Source organism: Zasmidium cellare (genome assembly GCF_010093935.1).
Source record: "Zasmidium cellare ATCC 36951 unplaced genomic scaffold M409scaffold_54, whole genome shotgun sequence".
In the NCBI taxonomy this organism is placed as follows: Eukaryota; Fungi; Ascomycota; class Dothideomycetes; order Mycosphaerellales; family Mycosphaerellaceae; genus Zasmidium; species Zasmidium cellare.
In genome coordinates, this window is record NW_022986998.1 from 19,747 (window position 1) to 35,391 (window position 15,645).

General features: G+C 53.0%; 12 protein-coding genes across 12 annotated transcripts; 5 read left to right on the top strand and 7 right to left on the bottom strand.

Annotated features, from left to right (window-relative positions):
- Positions 1–18: 18 nt before the first annotated feature.
- On the top strand, positions 19–946 carry M409DRAFT_70725 (uncharacterized protein; the record flags this gene model as incomplete). The annotated part of the gene is made up of 2 exons (XM_033818867.1): positions 19–345; positions 554–946. 2 exons carry the CDS (start codon positions 19–21, stop codon positions 944–946), a joined length of 720 nt encoding a protein of 239 aa, XP_033660709.1.
- Positions 947–1,027: 81 nt separating this feature from the next.
- M409DRAFT_70726 (uncharacterized protein) lies at positions 1,028–2,190 on the bottom strand (the record flags this gene model as incomplete). Its single annotated transcript, XM_033818868.1, has 3 exons — positions 1,028–1,691; positions 1,754–1,835; positions 1,902–2,190. 3 exons carry the CDS (start codon positions 2,188–2,190, stop codon positions 1,028–1,030), a joined length of 1,035 nt encoding a protein of 344 aa, XP_033660710.1.
- Positions 2,191–2,653: 463 nt separating this feature from the next.
- M409DRAFT_29633 (uncharacterized protein) lies at positions 2,654–3,235 on the bottom strand (the record flags this gene model as incomplete). Its single annotated transcript, XM_033809560.1, has 1 exon — positions 2,654–3,235. The coding sequence occupies one exon, from the start codon at positions 3,233–3,235 to the stop codon at positions 2,654–2,656; it is 582 nt and encodes a 193-aa protein (XP_033660711.1).
- Positions 3,236–3,423: 188 nt separating this feature from the next.
- Positions 3,424–4,505, bottom strand: M409DRAFT_70727 (uncharacterized protein; the record flags this gene model as incomplete). Its single annotated transcript, XM_033818869.1, has 3 exons — positions 3,424–4,015; positions 4,077–4,347; positions 4,400–4,505. 3 exons carry the CDS (start codon positions 4,503–4,505, stop codon positions 3,424–3,426), a joined length of 969 nt encoding a protein of 322 aa, XP_033660712.1.
- Positions 4,506–5,078: 573 nt separating this feature from the next.
- M409DRAFT_60426 (uncharacterized protein) lies at positions 5,079–6,315 on the top strand (the record flags this gene model as incomplete). Its single annotated transcript, XM_033814480.1, has 2 exons — positions 5,079–5,146; positions 5,304–6,315. 2 exons carry the CDS (start codon positions 5,079–5,081, stop codon positions 6,313–6,315), a joined length of 1,080 nt encoding a protein of 359 aa, XP_033660713.1.
- A 401-nt stretch (positions 6,316–6,716) lies between these two features.
- Positions 6,717–7,118, top strand: M409DRAFT_29635 (uncharacterized protein; the record flags this gene model as incomplete). Its single annotated transcript, XM_033809561.1, has 1 exon — positions 6,717–7,118. One exon carries the CDS (start codon positions 6,717–6,719, stop codon positions 7,116–7,118), a length of 402 nt encoding a protein of 133 aa, XP_033660714.1.
- Positions 7,119–7,567: 449 nt separating this feature from the next.
- M409DRAFT_70728 (uncharacterized protein) lies at positions 7,568–8,555 on the top strand (the record flags this gene model as incomplete). Its single annotated transcript, XM_033818870.1, has 3 exons — positions 7,568–8,247; positions 8,313–8,361; positions 8,394–8,555. The coding sequence occupies 3 exons, from the start codon at positions 7,568–7,570 to the stop codon at positions 8,553–8,555; spliced, it is 891 nt and encodes a 296-aa protein (XP_033660715.1).
- A 40-nt stretch (positions 8,556–8,595) lies between these two features.
- On the bottom strand, positions 8,596–9,126 carry M409DRAFT_29637 (uncharacterized protein; the record flags this gene model as incomplete). Its single annotated transcript, XM_033809562.1, has 1 exon — positions 8,596–9,126. The coding sequence occupies one exon, from the start codon at positions 9,124–9,126 to the stop codon at positions 8,596–8,598; it is 531 nt and encodes a 176-aa protein (XP_033660716.1).
- Positions 9,127–9,987: 861 nt separating this feature from the next.
- On the top strand, positions 9,988–11,268 carry M409DRAFT_29638 (uncharacterized protein; the record flags this gene model as incomplete). Its single annotated transcript, XM_033809563.1, has 3 exons — positions 9,988–10,136; positions 10,192–10,984; positions 11,038–11,268. 3 exons carry the CDS (start codon positions 9,988–9,990, stop codon positions 11,266–11,268), a joined length of 1,173 nt encoding a protein of 390 aa, XP_033660717.1.
- A 57-nt stretch (positions 11,269–11,325) lies between these two features.
- M409DRAFT_37841 (uncharacterized protein) lies at positions 11,326–12,225 on the bottom strand (the record flags this gene model as incomplete). The annotated part of the gene is made up of 1 exon (XM_033810807.1): positions 11,326–12,225. One exon carries the CDS (start codon positions 12,223–12,225, stop codon positions 11,326–11,328), a length of 900 nt encoding a protein of 299 aa, XP_033660718.1.
- Positions 12,226–12,511: 286 nt separating this feature from the next.
- M409DRAFT_29640 (uncharacterized protein) lies at positions 12,512–13,099 on the bottom strand (the record flags this gene model as incomplete). Its single annotated transcript, XM_033809564.1, has 1 exon — positions 12,512–13,099. The coding sequence occupies one exon, from the start codon at positions 13,097–13,099 to the stop codon at positions 12,512–12,514; it is 588 nt and encodes a 195-aa protein (XP_033660719.1).
- Positions 13,100–13,886: 787 nt separating this feature from the next.
- On the bottom strand, positions 13,887–15,635 carry M409DRAFT_70730 (uncharacterized protein; the record flags this gene model as incomplete). Its single annotated transcript, XM_033818871.1, has 1 exon — positions 13,887–15,635. One exon carries the CDS (start codon positions 15,633–15,635, stop codon positions 13,887–13,889), a length of 1,749 nt encoding a protein of 582 aa, XP_033660720.1.
- Between the last annotated feature and the right edge of the window lie 10 nt (positions 15,636–15,645).

Below are 15,645 nucleotides of genomic sequence, written 5' to 3' on the forward strand. Positions count from 1 at the left end.
CCGATGTAGCAATCTGAGATGGCCGCCTCTTCCGTGGATTCGTTCCACACTGCGCCGACGACTGCCGACGAAGAGCTCACCGACGAGCAAATCGAACAGCTCCTCGCCCGCGCCACAGCCCGCCTGCAAGAGAAGGCAAAGCAGCAGCAGCTCACCAAATCCCACACCCAGGAATTCAAATTTCCTAAGCTAGATGCTGGGCTGCTGGAGAAGCCGTATGTGGAGACGAAGGGCGATGTTGCGACTGTAGATGCTTCACGATTGCTGGAAGAGAAGCATCGAAAGCAAGCAAACGGCACCAGAAAAGTCGAAGACCCGGTCACGGCGAAGAAAGCCGCAGCAGATGTGCGTACAAGATACCTTCTCATTCTGACTACATCCAATGAGGAAATTTATCCCAAATTCTTCTTGAGCAGAGTCCGGGCGCCGTTTTGGTTAGCTCTTCTGCACACCTGAAAGTTTTATCTTATTCATAGTTACTCTGAGACTTCACCCAGACCTCAAGCTTGTCAACACGGTTTCGACATTTGTTCACCCACTGACAAGTCTACAGAAGAAGAAGGCCACGGCCGGCACTCAGTGGTTCGACCTGCCCAAGACCAATCTCACGCCAGAGCTCAAACGTGACTTGCTACTCCTCAAGATGCGTAACGTCCTAGACCCGCACCGCCACTACAGGAAAGATGGTGGTAAGATGCAGGCACCAGAGTATAGTCAGGTCGGAACCATCGTCGAGGGTGCCACAGAGTTTTTCAGCGGCCGTATCGAGAACAAGAAGCGGAAGCAGACGTTCGTGGAGGAGGTTCTGGCTGGAGAGAAAGAGACTGGCCGCTTCAAGAAGAAGTACGGTGATCTTCAAAACAAGAAGACCAGTGGCAAGAAGGCTTTCTATAAAGCTCTCATGGATAAGAGAAAGGGCGGGGTCAAGAAGGCTTCGAAGGGTTGAGCATGCCTATCTACCGGACACCAGCCATGCACCATACCGATATGCTGTTATGATTTATGCTACGATCCATGGGCAACGACGTTATAGCTGAGACACAATGCGAAGGACCAGACCTTGCATGTCCAGCGCCGCCAATCGCCCGGCCTCCAGCACCTCCTCGTGGTTTGCACGTCCACGGCTCATGTACTGCTCGAGCTCCTCGCCAGTCATGCCTTTGACCTCCGGATCGTCGGCACGCACAGTTGCGTCGAGGACGGAGATGTTGGTCACCAGACTGAATGCCAGAACGCGCATACCAGAGTGTCTGGCCACGATGATCTCCGGCACGGTCGACATGCCAACGACGTCCGCTCCCAGATTCCGCAGCATACGACACTCAGCTCGAGTCTCGTAAGTGGGGCCTGCGACGAAAGCATAGACGCCCTCGTGCATCCGTCGTTGGTTAGGAAATTGCTCCCGCAGCTGCTTCCAGGACTTGTGGGCAAGCTGTCGGAGAGACATGTCGTAAGCGTCTGATAGCGGAGGGAAGCGTACGCCGAAGTCCTCTTCGTTCGGTCCTCTCAAGGGGTGGAAACCAACAAGCCCGGCCAGATTGACATGGTCGTTGAGGCAGACCACGTCGCCAACGCTGTACTCTTGATTGAGGCCTCCGGCTGCATTGGTAAGGATCATGGTTTGCACGTCGAGAAGCTTGCAGACGCGAGTGGCGAAAGTGACGGTCTCCATAGCGTGACCTTCATAGAAACTGCAATGAAGAAGAAAATGAGCCTTTGCATTCCGCGTCTATCTAGAGGGGTCGCTACTGACTGCGCACGTCCTTTCAACAGTACCACTGGTACTCGCTCTGCACCCATTGTGCCGAAGATGAGTTTACCTTCATGGCCGGCGACTGTGAAATATGTTTAGCAATTATTTCTTCATGTTGATCAAGTAGCTCATCGTCACAAGAACATACCAGTCGAAACAGGAAAATTCGGCACATCCTTATACTCCCACGTCTCAACCACATCACCCTCACCACCGCGATTGACCGTATCCGCCAAACCACCCAAACCGCTCCCACAAACAATCGCCACGCGCGGCTTGCTGAGGTGCGGCGGGAGTTTGAGGCGCAGGAACTCGACGGTTTCGACGGCGCGGTTGAAGGACGAGGTGGCCATTTCGTCGTGCGCGGAGAAGTAGGTGTGGCGGAGGTGTTCGAAGGAGTGGTAGAGGGAGGCGATGTGGTGGAGGGAGGAGAGCATGAAGTGTTGATGTGAGGGAAGGTTTTTGATGCGTGGGAGGCGTCGGGTGATGTTGCCTAGGGTGGATGCATGCTTGGGTGGTTCTTGGTGAAGGGTGGATGGGGAAGGTGCGGTGGCGGAGATGGCCGGTGCGAAAGTCATGGGATTTCTCAGGCACAGGATGGTCACAGACGACCTGTTCACGTTTGACCGACGTATGAGAATTCTTTTTTAATAAGTATTGCATGTGATTTGATGCACTCGTAAATTGAGCAAGAAACAGTCTTTTTCATTCCGGTCTTCGCACCTCGGTGAAGAGCTCTTCCGAATTAGAAGAGCGTGGCCGTCTTCAAACAGGTCGATATGACCTAACACACGCAGCGATTCCTTTTTGTCACACGAGCAGCGGATATCTGCATGTTTCAACGTCGATTAGTACCCAGCCAAGTATCGACACATCCGTCCCAATTCAACCGACTTATAACTACGTATCACCGCTAACGTAGCACAACACAGAACCAAGCTGCACTGGCTCCTGTGCCAGATACAATGATTCCGAGGCGGAGAACGGTTTCCCAAGTGGCACAACTCCATCGACGTCCGAGTAAGCCTGGCACAAGACCGTGCTGAGTTCAAGATTAACGTGAACGCCTTGGTCGAAGATGATCTCGGAGGCTTTGATGGTATACTGAGCGAGCATGTTCAGCTCGACAGGTGCTCGACCGTATTCTGGCTGTTCGCCGATGGGCTTCATGTTGATGTTGAGTGAGATGCCGTAGTACTTTGATGGAGGAGTTCGCTGGCCTTCATTTTGTGGCAGGCGTCGTTGTAAAGCTTGTCCTGAGAGGGGCTGGTCCAAGGGGTTTGCGGCGGCGGCTGTAGCAAGGGCTGTGGCAATGATTGTGAAGAAGAGCATGTTGTACTTGTGTGTGTAGAGGTTTGGAAGTGGTAGGATTAGAAGGAATGTCGATTCGATCTTAGCATGCTTTAACAATGGAAGGTCGTAAGTAGAGGCTGTGCACAGCAAGTTCGTGTCCATGCCGAAGCTGATGCTTTTACTGGCCATGTTCTGACAAGGACCAGGATATATACTGGCAATAGTGCGTAGCGCACTTTGCAACACGAGCAAAGCGCTGGTTTCCAATTCGTCCAAGAGATGTCGTTCGTTTCGCTGTAGTCTATGTGATCGTGAATCTGGCGGCCCTGATTGCCTTGTAAATAGTACGTTACCTTCACGGCGCTGAGTTCACGCATTCAAGTCTTTCCAAATAAGTCGATATCCAACTTGTCTTTGCCCACGACTTTGCCGTCGATCAAGTGCAGTTTGGGCGCCCCGCTTGGAGGCGTTCTTGCTGGACTTTGCCTTGCCTCATCCAACATGCCTTTCAATGCCGGCCTTGTCATCTCCGCTCGTTGATCACCCATTTCAAGCCCGCTGAACGGACATCGCATCGGCATCGACTCTTCAACGTCTTTCTCACTTCGGCCCAGACTCGTCTTGCCACTCCCACTCGACCTTAGAGAAGCCTCGTCACCACTGCCGGAGCTCGCATCCCCCAAGATCTTCTTGCCATGGAGGTATCCTTCTGGCTCCTCTTGAGCTTGGTCATGGTCCTCTTCAATGTACTCGTCCCCATCTCGGACATGCCATTTTGCGAGAAGGTCGTTTTGAATCCAGACGACTTTGCCAATGGCTTTGACGATGGCGATTTTGCGCTGCAAATGAAGCTTGGGATGCGAGAGGATTGCCTCCATTAGCGCGTCTTGGATGTAGCCTAGACAGGCCCCGAGGAAGATGTAGTCGACGTGGAGAGGATTGCGACGGCCGAGGCCGATGTGCATCAGACTGGCATGTGGTCAGTGAGGATGATTCCCTTAAACGACTCGAAAGCGATGCGACAGCCTACCCAACTTTATCGAGATACTCCCAGTACTCCATCTTCGTAGGATCGCCGTTAAGTTTCGTGAGGTACCATCTCAAAAAGATCTTCCGATTCTGAATGACGTTCCCATCTTCTTCGACGAAGCGATCGGGGTTCTCTTCGTTCCGGCTGTCGCGGTTGGAGAAGACTCTCGCGGTGATATCGTGTTTGAGCAGCTTCTTGTAGACGAGGTTGACGACGGCTGGAATGACCATCTTGATGTATTTCTGGCCGTCAATTAGGGCGTCTACATCTTCTGTAGAGCTTGTTAGATTTCGAGGGCGAGGGCCGGTGGGATTTCGACATACCGGCTCCGAATTCGAGAAACTGATGGAGGTAATGTGTTCTCGCCGGTAGGGATGTGTACAATTCACGGCGGTCGATATGTTCCATTCCTCTAGGCAGAGAAGCCATTGCTGCAATTTTGCAAGAAACGAGATATGTTGAAAGGCGAGCATCTTTCACTTCAGCCTACCTTTAAGTCATCCATCACCCTAGCAGAGATCAGGCACGAGCGACAAATCAATTCTTGTTGTATGGCGTGACATGTCCCGTATTCTATGGGGCGCTGCTCGCCTAATGAGGTGAGCAGTGGTCGTCTTGTGGCTTTGAAGTTGTTTCGAGACGTCAGCATCCCATCTATTCGGGACTTGCGTGCATATATATGACATGCAGGCCGGCGGTGATGCGGCACGTGGTGTCCATGCGGGTGATCGTTCTTGTTTGGATGAGTTTGTTGATGAGATGTTGAAGAGTAAGAAATTGATGTTGGGAAGGAAAAGGGGCTTCGGAACGAGCCGGGTGGGAGTTCAAGGCGACGGGACGTCACCTCGTCTCTAGCAACTTCTCTCCAACAACTTCAATGGAATGTTTTCCAGGCCATCGTCCTGGCACAACTAACTTCCGTTACTTGTGCAGCTTGGTACACACGGCGCTCTCAATTCATCGTATCTTCAAGATAAGAAGAAAGACCCGCGAAGCGCCAATATGTCCACGACTCAGGCCAAGATGCATTTCCGCTGGTTACACAGCATACCAAGCGGGTCCCCTGTTCAGTGAGCTGAAAGCTCTTCGAACTTCACAACTTGCACATAGTTGTAATCCGCCCTGAATAGGCTGATCCGCCGTCTTCGCGAACCAAGCCTGTCATAGGGTCTTTCAGAGCATCATTGTCACGCCGCTCAAGATGGATGTGGGATAGATCGAAGCCAGGCCAGATGACTACCCACCCGTCGATATTGAACCAAGCAAAGAGATACGCCTCCTGGACCTCCTGCCTGGGCGCTTCGACGATGAAATTCATTGCAAGCTCCTGAAGCATGCCTTGAACTTCTCCGAACCGCCGTTCCGGGAATACGATTTTCAGGTCAATCAGTCAGAGCTGGCGTACGAAGCCGTTTCCTATGCCTGGGGCTCTCCTAAAGATGTTGTGGCCATCCAACTGGATGGCCATGGGTCATTTTTAGTGACGAGGAACTTACGGGCAGCCTTCAAAAGATTGAGAAGTCAGGATTCAGTTCGTCGGTTATGGGCGGATCAGATCTGCATCAACCAGCGCAATGTCTCTGAGCGCAACCAACAAGTTGCTATCATGTGGATCATATTCAACGAGGCCGCGAAAGTCATTGTCTGGTTGGGAGAGCCGGGTGGTCCAACGTTCAAGCTGTCGAAATCGTTCGTGGAGGATTTAGCGAAGACTCCCTATGCGGATGAGATGAGATATTTAATAGAGCACCCTTCACTACATAAGCTCGGATCTTGGTGGAGTCGTTCATGGGTTGTGCAAGAATTTGTCTCAGCACGAACAGAACCTGCAATGTACTTTGGGCCTCACAAACTGGACTGGGCGGTATTCGGAGACAGTTGCTGGAATCAGCTAATAAAAACATCGCACCCTGAGACTATACGTGCCCTCTTTTCGGTTCTTACGATGGGACGAAGACTCGCCGATCTACGGAAGCTTTCGCATCGAGGACAAACCACCATCCTTTCGCTTGATTGGACCCTGTTGCAAACCGAGTGTTCTGACCCTAGGGACAAGTTGTACAGTCTCTTGGGCCTTTTGTCGCAAGCAGAGCGCGACGTCGTAACAGTGGATTATGCCAAAGACACTCGTGAGACTTTCACCATCGCCACTCAAGCTTTCCTGGTAGCGAACATGAGGTACGGAATATTACGTCTTATCTCATTCGCGGGAGGTTATCGCACCTACCCACGTGGGTGATAGACTTCTCTCTGCCGATTGATCGAAGTTCCTTTGGTTATGTCCAGATATCATCTAAACTAGCAGAAACGTTTGCCAACGAGCCAAGGCCATGGCTACACAAGTAGCCTTGTACGTTATTGGAGGCTCAATACGAACCCATGGATAACAGCCTTTCAGTTACCGGCCTGTTATTCGACCTCGTTGTTGGTGTTATCTCACTGGGAGAACATGACTTATTTACCAAGTCCTTACGGAAAGTCCTGACTCAGAGGCTCCGACGTGTATGGCATTCGTCCATACGCCACAGGGGCCGTCAGAAGCATCTCAGAGACACGCTTCGGAATCAGAGTCCTTACGACCACCTCTCAGCGAGCACCCGATCAGGACGCGAAGCCTCTTCCACTCAAGTGGGCACGGAAATGTTCTCCCGAGTCCAGGCATTCCAAAGACCTTCAACGAGTCTAATGCCCTACTTCATCGCGGAAGCAGTCCTTTCGACCTACATGGAAACCATGCTCTGCGAATCGTATGATATATATGAAAGTCTGCTCGACTGGGATGAGTACCTTACCTTCGCCCGTGGACAAGCAGGTCTGCTCGTGACCAAGTGCGGATTTCTCTGTTGTGGCCCTGTCACAGCCGAAGAGCACGACGTGGTGATATTGCCATATGGCAGCCGGCATCCCATGCTGTTGCGTCGTCAGGCAGAAGATACCTACACGTTCCAAAGTTTTTTGTATGTTTTTGGCATCATGGAGGAAGAGCTGATCAAGACTTGTCCTGACTTGGAGCTTGAGGAGATGGAATTCAAGATCGTCTAGTTGCTGTTTGAGAACTGTCGAGCGAGAGGCTGGTCCTAACGGCAATGCTGTCGCTCGAATGCGGATATGTTCCGATCTACGAGGACGAAGTTGGATGTCCGGACCGCAAAAGGCTCTTCGCGCGAGCCGCCCATTTGAACACCGAGCACCAAATGATAGATCGGACCGGGGCCGACGGACACAATGCGAACATCCAAGTTCACTTGTGTCTTGGAACTTCAATACCGCTGTAGAGGACATTTCACTGCGGAAGCCGCTTTGGGCTCGCTGGAATTACCCCTTGGGGCGGACGTTTCGACTTCGTAATTCTTGCGAGAAGCTGAGTGAAGGCGCTTTACGCCAACTGTTATTCTGAAACACTACAAAAAGGTAAGAGAACAGAGACCGCGATTGTGGGTCTACTCAAGCCTCCTCCGGATTGCAGGCGTCTTCGAACTCGTCCAGCGAACATGGCGTTGAGTTTGACGCAGGAGGGCACAATCCCGTTCAAAGTACCATCGATCGATTCGCCATGCACCACATTCTACAAAGTCTTTGGAGATATCTCGTGCGGTAAACCACCAATCGTTATCCTTCATGGCGGACCCGGCGGCGGTCACGACTACTGCCTCCCTTTCGCCGATCTCTGGCCGCAATATGGCATACCTGTTATCCTGTACGACCAGATCGGCTGCGGCAGATCCACTCATCTCCAACACAAAGCGGACGATAGCAGTTTCTGGCAAGAAGGGCTTTTCGTTGCCGAGCTCCAAAACCTGTTGGACTTCTTTAAGCTGCAGGACGATGCAGGACCGGGCTTCCATCTTCTAGGCCAAAGTTGGGGAGGGTGTCTAGGATCTGCTTTTGCCTCGACTCAGCCCAAGGCTCTGCGTCGTTTGGTCCTTGCTGGTGCTATGGCGAGTATTGAGTTGTCTATCAAGAGTATCCGACTTCTTCGCCAAGGTCTTCCCGAAGGCGCTCGCGAGGCACTTAACGACGCCGAGCAAAGGTTAGACTTCAGCGGCAAGGCGTATCGCGAGGGCATGAAGCTGTTCCTCCAGAGACATGTCTGTCGGACTGAACCGTTCCCGGAAGATCTGGTAAAGACGCTGAACAATCTGGCGGAAGATAAAACCGTGTACGGGACGATGTGAGTGACTTCTCCTCTGAACGATGTTCTTGAATTTTCATCAACTTCACTAACATGTATCTCAGGTACGGTCCTTCGACGATAGCCTGCATAGGCACCCTCGTTCCATGGACAGTCATTCCTCGGTTGCCCAATATCACGGCAAGTACGACACCTCCCATGATCTCTGCACGGCCCCCTTTTTCGAGAACATTCCAAAGGTCCGTTGGATCACTTTTTCCAATGGAGGACACATGTGTCACTTGGAAGCAGGTGGCTTGAGGGAGCGAGTTCTCAAAGTCGTGGGAGACTTCTTGACTGCCGGTTGACAGATCTGGCGGACAATCCGGCTGCAGCATCTGTGCGTATTCAAGATGTTGCGGCCATTTCGACCTGCGCTTTCGTATCCATCTCCATGTCGCCCACTGGAATCAGCATCTCTCCAAGACCCGAATACGACCGACACTGCCACCGAAGATCCATATAGATGAACTCGAAAGTCCCCATGACCTGCATCACCGTGTCGGTCTGTGCAAATCCAGACATCCTGAAGACAACAAATACCTCCGCCTGGTTCGAGCGAGGATATACATATGGAGTCTTGCTGCTCACTTCCACTCGGTAGTCAGGGTTGGCGTCTATGACGTTCTGCACCGATTTGATCCATTGTTCCAAGCTGAGGTTGTGTGCGGGAGCCAAAGGACAATCGAAGCTGGCCGTGAAGCCAGAGAACATGTGTCTCCAAGTCGGCGATGACAGGGATAGCGGCCGCTTGTTGAACTCGTGGACGATGGTTTCCGACAAGGTTTCGAGGTGTGCTTCCAGCTGGAGCGTGGTCACGGCCGTTGATGGCGGGTCGATGGCCATATTGCTGGATGTGTCAAGCTGAGTTGCGGACATTTTGAGTGAGAAGTTGTTGAGAAAAGGTCTGTTGTGAGATCTTTTCCTACACTCCTGCTGGCGCTTACGATCTCAGCTGAGCCCCCAAACACGATGTCTTGGGAAAGCGGTCGGCACATTCATCCAGCTGAGACCTGCCGAGCTTGATGCAGGCTGTGATCCTTCAAAGGATTACCAACGACCGGCTTCTTAGCGAAGGAGCTGCCAGTCAAGATCTCTTGGAGAAGAGAACCAGATCAGTATTTTACTCTGCAAAGGACCTGCCTCTTTGGCCCCACGCCTTCGGCTTCGGCTTGCAGAAGCAGCAGTTCGTCTAGGCCCTAGTTCTATCCCGGAGCTGGAAGAGAAGGATCCCGCGCATGAGGCTCGAGGTCGTCTCAAAGACGACCCAAACCACGATATCTCTCACGCTCGTTTTCTGTCCTCGGAAAATGCCCCATCCGACTGACCGGAGAAGACACACGAAGCCTCCCAGCGTGGGATACCTGTCCGGATACACCAGCAACTGACGGGCTTTCCGCTCCGAATCCCGCGTTGGACCAACAACAGGCCAAACCAAGGCAGCGAAGTGAACGAGTGCGAAGAAGCGGGTGAGTGCGAGGTTTTCTCGAGCTGAGATCCTGCCACAATGGGTAGCTGCCTTGTCATTGGATGGATGGGTGGCTTGATATGTAGACTCGTTCGGACCGCCAGGGTTGACTGTGCGGCTGAAGGAGAGCTTTGGGGGCCGGGGCATGTTTTTGTTGTCGCTGGTCGATGTGGAGCTCATATCTGTCCGAAAGCTGTTCTGTGAAACATTTCCGCTGATCGTCCGGCAACGACAACCTCGTATCGAAAAATATCTTACCCTGTTTGCAGACCATGGCCTCGAACGAGAAGGTCATCATCATTGGTGCCGGTGTTTCTGGCCTCGTCCTCGCACAGATCCTGCGGCAGGGTGGCGTTCCCTATGAAGTCTACGACCGCGATGATGGGACGCACTGGCAAGGCTGGGCCATCAGTCTGGACAAGTAAGAATTCATTGGAAGAACAACCTGACAGCCATACTTACAAACTACCTCCCAGATGTCTTCAATCACTCTACCCACTGCTCCCACCCGACATTCAAGACCCGGCCCAGGCCAGCCCGAATTACCACTCAAGCAAACCGGATGGTTTTTGGGTTGTCAACGCCGTAACTCACGAGTCCCTTGGTGTCACTGAGAACGCACCTAGAGGTCATCCCGATAACATGATCCATGCGAATCGGGACCATTTCCGGAAGATTTTCATGCAGAATGTAAAGGTCCAGTTTGGTAAAACATTCCAAAAGTATGAAGAGAGCGGAGATGGGTCGTTGGATGTATTTTTTACCGATGGGACGAGCACGAAAGGGACGGTGCTTGTTGGGTCGGATGGATCGAGTTCGAAAGTGAGACAGCAACTGCTGAACGGTTTCAAGGCTGCTCCGAGCAGGTATACTTCTATCCTGGGCAGCGTGACGGTGGACATAGACCTCAGTGCCAAACTCCTCGGCGAAAGCAACAGCGGCCTCCTCGTCGCGGATAAAGACCAGAAGGCCAATTGTCTCGTTCTGGACCACAACAAAGACGGGACGGACCTCTTCTGCTGGGTCCTGGCGTACAAAGTGGCTGAGTATGAGAAGGAGCATATGTGGGCGAGAATGGCGAGCCCAGAGGAGCTGTTCGAGAAAGCGAAGGAGAGGACGGCGCATTGGCCGGACTTCATGAGGGAGACGGTGAAGAGGACTGGGCCGGAGGGTATGTATCGGCCTTTCAGGCTTTTGGAGACTGTACTGGAGAAAGATGAGTTGCCGAGGGGGAGGGTGACGTTGCTTGGGGATGCGATGCATTCGATGGTGAGTTTACATCAAAAGTGCTGATGGGATGAAGAATGGCTAACTATCTCTAGCTTCCATTCCGGGGCATGGGCGCCAATACGGGTATCTCAGGGGCTTGCCTGCTCGGGAAGTCTCTTCTCGATGGACTCAAACAGGACACGAGTGTCGATGATATCCTGAGAGCGTATGAACGAGAGTGGATCCCCAAGAGCAGGGAAGTCGTTCTCGAATCAAGAGCAGCAGGCGCAGGCGACGAAAACGCGGATCTGTCGGGCGGTCGTATCGAGAACGGCGGGCCGTGATAGACTCTAGGGAAATGGGGAAGGCGACAGACTGGTAGATCTCATTTCTTCCACTACTCAAACAACCTCCACCTCCAAAACCCCCAACTCCCCAATCCTCGCCTCAATCCGATCCCCAACCCCCAACCACCGTCCCCCATGACTCTTCGCGCTCCCCGCCGGCGTCCCCGTCATAACTAAATCCCCCGGCTCCAACGTCACAACCCTACTAATCTCCACCAGACACTCCTCGGGCTTCCACAACATCTCCCTCGTACTCCCCTGAATCATCACCTCCCCATTAACCCTCAACTCCACAGCCATATCCCCCACGTCGCCCGAAACCGCCTCCTTGGGCACGAAGTAAGGCCCGACGGGTTTCATCCCGTCCTGCGCTTTGCCGCGCATGATATCCATCAACCCCTTCGGTCCACTCGTGATCAGATCCCGACAACTGAGATCCAGTCCAATCGTATATCCCGCGATCGCGTCTTTCGCCTCTGCGACGCTTGCGTTTCGGAGAGGTTTTCCCAGCACGACGGTCAACTCGCACTCCCAGTCGAATTGTTTCGTTCCGTGCGGATACGGGACTGTTTTGCCGGGTCCTACGATGGCTGTGGTGGGGGGACAGCTGAAGAAGGGCATGGGGTCCCATTTTTCGGCGGGGAGGCCCATTTCTTGCAGGTGCGAGGTGTAGTTTGCGCCGACGGCGAGGAGTTTGGAGGGGTGGTGGATTGGGGTTGTGAGGGGGGCACTTTGGAGGGGGGTCGGGGTGAGGGGGAGGGTTTGGGTGGTTATTTGCGTGGTGAGGTCGCGGAGGAGAGGGAGTTTTGTGGACCAGTCTTCGAGAAGCTGTTTGACGGATTTGTTCTGGAGGGGAGAAGAGATGGAGGAGAGAGGGTAGAGGTTCTCTTCGATGACCAGGGCGGCTTGGAAGTCTTTTCCGTCTTGGATGGTGGCTAGGGCGAATGAGGCCATTGTCGCAGTCTGTCAGCTGATGTCGAGAGTTGATTGAATCGTTAAACGGCTCGTTGGCATTATCAATATATCAATCTTGAGAGACTTCCCAGAAAGGAAATGCTGACTCGACGCTCTTTCGGTCCCGAATGGAGTTACAACCGTAAATACATGTGATACGGACGAAGATTGTAGCTCGCATTCCGAGCTATGATGTTGTTCTTCGCAAAGCTGACTGTCTGTCCGAATGGCTACCAGCGGCAGAAACAATTCGACCGTGAATATGCGACATACAAGTCGCCCCGTCTCACTGCGGCACACTGTCAGGCCCTCTCGGTCCACTGGCAGGCCTCTTCTTCAGCTCCGTCTCATCGTCGCCCCTCTTGAGCTTCGCAATCAACTCCTCCATGTCAAAGTCCACCCCAATAGGATTGATCTGGTACGCCTCACTACCTACAAACGCAATACTCTGCTCCACGCTCTCGAAATTCTCCACCTCCGTCTCCAGCACATTGCCATCAGGATCCTTGTAGTACACGCTCGTCGACGGCCCGTGGTTGACGCACCAGAACGGTTCGATGCCGTTCGCCTTGCGTTGCAGGTAGGACGTGGCGAGCTCGGTGAGGCTGCGGTAGCAAAAAGAGATGTGTTCGAGACCCGAGGTCGCGGGGTTCTTGGGCCCGACGCCGGGCATGGCCATGATGCCGATGCGGTGGTCTTCTTCGTCGTAGGTTTGGAAGGAGAGCATTTCGTTCTCGAAGATGGCGTGCCCGCCGAGGAAGGTTTTGTAGAAGGAGGGCATGGCGTCGAAGTTGTTGGTGCGGAGGACGACGTGGGCGAGTTTGTAGGGTGAGAGGACGGCTTTGCCGGGGTTGTCGAGTGTTGCGGATGTCATGCTGAATCTGCGTGGTGATTTTGATGCTATGTTGCTGCTGTGCGTTTGTGGTCTGTGGAGCTCAAGAAAGTCTTGATTGAGACCGTGGGTGCTTTATACCATTGACCTCAACCTTCAGCTATGTCAATGCACCACGACGAATGTATTTGATATCCAACAGGCTGAGTGTTAGTCACGCATATTCTGGTCACGAAGTGTACTGTGTCGGTTGAGTTCGTCCGTGACCCTGACCAAAACAAGGTCAATGTATTGATGGCGTTGTTCGGAGCCGAAAAGTGGAAGTACCTGAGTACAATACCTGACCCTATGTAGGGTGTAGCAGATTCCTTCATTGTTTGCCCATGCTCTCGACCCCGACGTGGTCTTCATGGAACTGCAGCATTGGAACGGTCTTTGATCGTGATTCTGGTATCGTAGCTTCCTTCGATCGGCTGTCTCTATCTATTCCCCCCTTGTTCAGGGTCCTCGGTCTCCCGTTGTCTGTCGCCGAAGGGCCTTTCAAACGGACTGTCATCCAATCCGACATCCTCCGTGAATATTTGATATGTATCCAATAGCCGTACCCTGGACCCGTGTGGTGATGCTGTTCGGACCGGCCATTGCCTTCGGAGCCTGGCTTTCGGGCCTGGTCATATGCGAACCGGGCGCATTTACATGGACAGCTTCGCTCTCTCTCTGCCTCCACGAGGCTGCATACTGTGGCAGCAGTCCATGAACTTTCTGGTAGGTCCCATCGACTTGCATATCAGATCAGACAAAGACTTGATCTCGATTCTCGTCAAACTCTTCAGTCATCGTCGCTCTCGTCGCCGTCCCGCTCCAACCACTTGCTCATGTACGGACCATCAAGCCAATAACCTAGCCTCTTGTAGTACCCTCGCACACCGACACCAGAGATCACAGACAACTTCTTCGAACCATGCTCATCGCGCGCGATTCTTGCTGCTTCCTCCATGAGCAAAGTGCCGTAGCCTTGGTGCTGGCTCTTCCCCTTGACTCTCTCATGAATCGGAACCGCGGATCCATAGACGTGAAGCTCTCGGACCAGACTACTTGGCTGTGAGACAAGCTCATCCCGGTAAGTGTACTTTTCTGAACACTTTCGCAGTCGCAACAGGGCAATGAGGATGTCCTGCTTGGGGTCTTCGTAGGCCAGGAAAGTTTCCCAGCCACCGTTGGCAGTGTAGTCTCTCCGAACAAGCTCGACTTGGTTGGGCCGTAGTTTGTGCTTGACTTCGTTGACGCCGACTTCTCTTGTGCGGACGTCACGGCAAGTCGTGCCAAAGTCCTTCATACGGGCGAGTGCGAGCTCACGCAAGTTGCCATTCTCCACGCCAGATGTGACAAGGGGCATAGGAATGTCTCGCTGCACGCGGTAGATGCGGGTCCAAGGTGGGATTAGGGCGAGAATGCGTGCCACGATGTCGATGAGGACATTTGGGGTGTAGTTCTTGTATCGTCCTGTTCGCCACAACTCGTAGAGACCTGTTCCACGAATAACGAGAGTCGGGTAGATTTTGAGTCCATCGGTGCGGAAGGCTGGGTTAGAGAAGTATTCTTGGAATTGAAAAAGGTCTCGTTCGAGACCAACGTTAGGCAGATCAGGCATCATGTGTGAGACGACTTTGAAGCCTGCATCTTTGGCTTGACAGAACGTCTCGCAGACTGCTTTGACAGTGTGGCCGCGATTTGTGTCGCGAGCAACATCTTCGTACAGGCTCTGCACGCCGACTTCCAGTCTGGTGCATCCATAACGCAGCATGTCGGAAAGATGAGGAGGGAGACAGTAGTCTGGACGAGTCTCGATGGTAATGCCAATGCATTTTGTTGTACTTTGCTCACCTGCAGTCACGGCGTCGTCGACGTTGTTCGTCTGGTAGCCGGACAGGGCGTTGTGCAGTTGCGAAATGAACTCTTCCCTGTACTTCGGGCTCAAGCTCATGAATGTGCCGCCCATGATGATGTACTCGACCTTGTCGACACTGTGGCCCAGATTCCTGATCTGGTCAACACGTCCGCGAGCCTGCTCGAACGGATCATATCGCGCTCTTATAGCACGCATACTGGTAGGCTCGTAGCCGGTGTATGACTGTGTGCTGTACTCAAAGTCCGAGTCTGGTCCTCCCGGGCAATACACGCAGATGTTGCCCGTATAGGCAATATGTGGGCATCTATGAGGCTTGCACATGACTGCCACCACCGCAATACCACTCGCACTTCGGATAGGCTTGGCTATCAACTTGGGCAGGATATATCTCTTATATTGCTCCGGCACCGCCGCAATGATGTCCGTGAGAGGCGGCTGGCGAGACAAGAAGTGCTTCTTGGCGAACTGACTGCGCAAAGAGTTCAGATTGATGTCTTTTCGGACTGCGCCAGGCTGCTGCGACTTTTCGTAGTCTTCGACGAGGTGGTTCGCTACATCGGCACATGCTCGAACGTATCGCTCGTTTTCGGGGGCGAGTTTTGCGGTTTTGGCGGCGCCGAGGCGTTTCTTCTTGACCGTCTCGGTCTGCGTCTCCGTCATCGTCGCCATGTTGGCGGTC